Source organism: Odontomachus brunneus, unplaced genomic scaffold (assembly GCF_010583005.1).
Source record: "Odontomachus brunneus isolate Ranch 3 - 2012 unplaced genomic scaffold, Obru_v1 Obru_scaffold_039, whole genome shotgun sequence".
NCBI classification, from domain to species: Eukaryota; Metazoa; Arthropoda; class Insecta; order Hymenoptera; family Formicidae; genus Odontomachus; species Odontomachus brunneus.
The window spans coordinates 979,523-984,204 of NW_022639489.1; the positions used below are offsets into that span (position 1 = coordinate 979,523).

The 4,682-nt window shown below is 36.0% G+C and overlaps 1 protein-coding gene across 7 annotated transcripts in view; it reads right to left on the reverse strand.

Moving 5' to 3' along the window:
* Positions 1-4,682, reverse strand: part of LOC116844079 — a 189,503-nt gene that overhangs the window by 28,592 nt on the left and 156,229 nt on the right. For all 7 annotated transcript variants that reach the window (XM_032815197.1, XM_032815200.1, XM_032815199.1 and 4 more), the window contains exons 4-5: positions 3,319-3,529; positions 1,938-1,991 (exon numbers count right to left, since the gene is read on the reverse strand). In XM_032815197.1, the coding sequence (XP_032671088.1) occupies positions 1,938-1,991; positions 3,319-3,529 (265 nt within the window). The remainder of the gene's footprint in view (positions 1-1,937; positions 1,992-3,318; positions 3,530-4,682) is intronic.

Here is a 4,682-nt window from a genome sequence, read left to right on the forward strand (position 1 = left end):
ATATATATATATATATATATATATATATATATATATATATATATATGTATATATATATTTTGGTTGGAATCTCAGCTAAAGAAATTTAGAATGATTCGTGTCTTCAATCGATTTTGTTGAAATTTTAATTAAAATTGCCGAATTGCACGGTTTGACTGAGATTTCAGTTATTTTTGACTAATTTAGCACAGACTTAAAATATTTCAGTTGGAATCTCGATTAAAGAAATTTAGAATGGTTCATGTCTCAGCTATGCCGATTTTGTTAAAATTTTAATTAGCATTGCCGAATTACACGGTTTGGCTAAATTTGAACCATTTTTTACTAATTTAGATTTGAAATATTTCGGTTAGAATCTCGGCTAAAGAAATTCAAAATAGTTTGTATCTCGACTATACTGATTTTGTTAAAATTATTTAACTATGTTATCTTGTATTTAATTTTATTTCTTATGCATTTTTGTTGCACTTGTTGATAATAGGAATGAGAACATTAAAAAGCTATAAACCCGTGAAACCAAATTGGACCCTCAAATTGGACCAAAATAAAAAAATAGGACCTACATATTCTTTGTACTTCTACATTAGTGCCAAGTTAGAAATAAATCGGAGTGTACCTTTTGGGTAGGTTTACTTGTCAGTTTACTTTCCTCCTTTTTTAATAATCTTCAACGAATCTTTTGAGATAAGCTCATTATCGCATACTCAAAAGAAAAATTTTTAATATTATTGTGATGGAAGTGCTAAACTCACTAGAATTTAGAATGTATTTTGAATATTTATGATAAACTTATGATAGATTTGCGGATATACAGGGTGCCTGACAAGTCCAGTGTCACAGACCTGTCCAGATAGAACTTATCAAACTGAACATAAAATTGCTCTACTATTTCGCAAACAACCAATTCTGAATTATCAGTCGGAGATGATTAGCGAATGATCACGTCCGATATGATGGATGAGCTGTAATGGCGACATTTGCCGTTATGTACTCATACATTAAGTCAAACTGAACAAAATGTCCTTTATTACTTTCCAAATAATCACGTAGATCTTCAGTTATTAATTTAAGAGACAATCGGACACCCTGTATAAACTTATAAAATACTCGAAACAAATAGCATTTATTTGAGTGCGGTGTGTATTTTTCTGTGCGTATGTATGTGCATTTTTATCGTGTCATTTAAGGGGACGCTGGAGTCAAAATCTTCACCGACAGAACTTTTTTCCGCAAAGTTTACATTGTATTAGCTGTACGGAATTACAAATGCTTTTGCACAATAAAAATATCTGCGAGAATGAATTGGAGCATTGCTCTATGTAGGACAAAAACGATAAAAAATTTCAAAGCTGACATTTGGAGTGTAAACTAGTCTGTCAGACGCTGTCAGTTAAAGTAAATATTCGCTTGATACAAAAAATCCATAGCTTGTATAACCGAACGCGAGTTTGTTCAGAGTAATTTCAAAGAACATTTCTGTACCTGTATTTCTGATTTTAGAAACTAAAAAATATCGGAAAAATTTACAGAAAGATTTCTACATATGCGTGATTAAAATATTTTCCGCTAAATAAATATGGTAAAACAAAGTGACACACGTAAGATTTGTGTGTACAAGAGATACGAGAAGTACGTGTTAGTGAAAATCGTCTCTACGTTATCGACATGTTTGGAACTCGTCTTCGATCCCAACGTCCCTTTAAAAGAGTTTAATATGCCTGCCGGAAATCTCCGTCGCCGTTGCTAACGCGTTTAGTATTAATAGGAACATTCCCGTCGGCCGTGTTTAAATATACGACCGATTCGATCGGCATGGACTGAAGAAAGGTGTCACGTTCGTGGTGTGTTGTGTGTGTGTGTGTGTGTGTGTGTGTGTGTGTGTGTCGTACAAGCGCACGGGACAAAAATACGCGTCACGTTCGCGATATAACACTTACTTATGCGCGTTTGTTGAGAATGCGGCTCGTCATATCCCTCCGGTTTATCCGGATCTGGAAATAAAAGAGCTTTTAGTGACGAGAAAAGACGTATCGTGTCGCGAAAGAACAAGAGAACGTGGCGCGAGAAGGCACAATTGCGAGCTCTAACGCGGAGATAAAAATATATCCGCGCGCGACGGCATATCTGTCCGCACATCCGACGTTTGCAACACGCGATCTCAAGGATATCCGGTAGGGATGTCTTCCAGCAATCGCGATTGATCCATGTATAACACTAGGGGATGAGTATGAAATCCATACAGCTGGACTGATTAATTGTCCGTCAGATAGCTGCAGGATATTGTATAGAGATATCTCCGGCACTTCATTATGACATATGCGGACAATCGTAAGACGGCTCTGAAGTATATTGTGTTATACACGCAGCGAATTTGTCTCGAAGATAATAAACATTTCAAGAAGCGTCATAATAGTCTTGCCTGACTAGAATTTACTTCTAAGTAAACTACGAAGATGTTTGAGAAATTTAGAACAATAAGAAGAAAAATTTAGAAGAATAAAACTAGGCAAATATAATTTTTTCGCAAAAAAATATAGGACTTTCTCAATAGTTTTGAAACGCGGGAGGAGAGGAAGAATCCCATACTAAATATATATTTGCTTTCTGCAATTTTCGTATAAACACGCATATACAGGAATAAAACATATTTTGTACTTTAGTAGGTTTCGATCGTGCATAGAAATTTTTGTGTTAAATTTTTAACACAACTGTATTAAACATTATTATTTTGACTCTTTCGCTTTGAGTTCATATATTTACTATTTCTAAATGTTAAAACACATTTCAAATATTAAAATAACACAATTTAAGTTTCTTAAGTTAAAATAATATAATCTATATGCAGCATATTTCTTTAGTAACATTTTATATTTTATATATAAAGTATATGAATAGATTTGAGTTATTTGTTAACATTTGCCTTGTGTTAAATTAACACAAAAATTAGAGTAAATAAATTGGGACATGTGAGATGTGTTAAATTTAACAGAAAATTTTTTTGCAATACACTACACATTGCACAATAATTACGAGATAAATTCTCTTCTCATACTGCCATCAGAAATAATGAACAATCCAAGCTGCAGCGTCAAAAATACACGTAACAGTGTACAGAAAATTTTTTACTTTATATAATATTATGTAATATTTTGCAGACTGTTTTCATTCGCTTTCACAATCCGTACATTTTATCCTCTAGTTAAAACTGAAAATAAATGTAAATTCAAGTTAAAGTTGCGATTCGGTGTAAAAACAAGAATGTCGAATTCTCGTCGCAAATCGGGGCGAGCATAAAGCGCAAAATGGAACGACAATCACCTCGCACCGAGAGCTGCACTGCATACATGATCTTCGGCTCCGTATTGACCTGGCACTCGTACTTGCCAGAATCCGTCTTTCTGGCGTTGTCCAGCCTGAGAGTCCAAGCGTCGCTGCCCGGCGAGTGCTGAGGTCCGAATCGCGCGTCCGAGCTGAACGCAAAATTCCCCGATGTAAGGATGTGGAGGTCCCTGCTCCTCATCCAGGAGACCTGAAGTCAAAAGTACGGATTATTGGATTATCGGAGAGAGAATCTCTCATGGTCTCGAACTCTCTTTAAAACTCTCCAATTTTGCCGACGTTCTCTAATATGATAGACTTTCGTGTCGTTTGAGCTCTGACAGATACACGTATGTGTATACATACTTCTAAAGGAACTTAGAATCGGATAATGACGACTTGAGTCGTCACGGAAAAAGCCACGGAAAAATATAAAAATATACCACAAATATAAACGTCTTATAAGTAACATACACTTATATATTATATTTCTTTCATATGTGACAACATATAAGCTGTAAATCGAATATGATGATGTCAAGCCAATAATGACGGCAAGCCAACGACGTTTACCTGATGATGTTTATCAACGCAAATATATTCTTAGCTTATTGTCATTATTATTGCAATTGCTATTGTTCCTTAAAATAAGTGCTCAAACTAGTGGTCTGTTGGTATTAATCTAACGAGAGAGATAAAGTGTACTTAATCCAAGTATCACATGTTCACTAAAATATATAATCAAATATATTCTCTCCCGTGTGGGTTAACACTGGAACTTGGAACGGACATTCGAAGTTTCCTCAATCGCGCGCGCACGAAAACGCCCGACATGGACGGGATTCCGGCGAATACGTGGGAGTACACGCGAGCTCTTGAGTCGAAGTAAGCTTAGCATATAAAAAGTAAGAGTAGGGGTAAAAAATAAAATAACTAATTTCACTCATACAGGGAAAATTTGTTTGTTTGCAAGCTGCCAGAGCTTTTCGTGCTCAGGTGGACGTGCTCTACCTTCACACGTGGTATTGCGTGTCTTATGTCAGACACTCTGACGTACTCTGACTAAACTCTAACTCTCTCTTACACCAGAAGTATTTATTTGACAGAAAGACTTTCGGTGTAAGAGAGCTGGAGTGCAGGCGTAAGCGGAATAAATTATTTTTATTTCTCACTTCACTTCTTACGTACTTCTTACTTCTTACTCCAAGCTTACTCCGCATATTGTAGACGAAGCTTTAGACGCTACGCCGTAACTCGGCTGTAATGTTGCAAAGTGTGTACGTAATTGCACGCGCACTCTCGATAACGACGGCGCTCTCTGTCTCTCTCTCTCTCTCTCTCTCTCTCTCTCTCTCTCTCTCTCT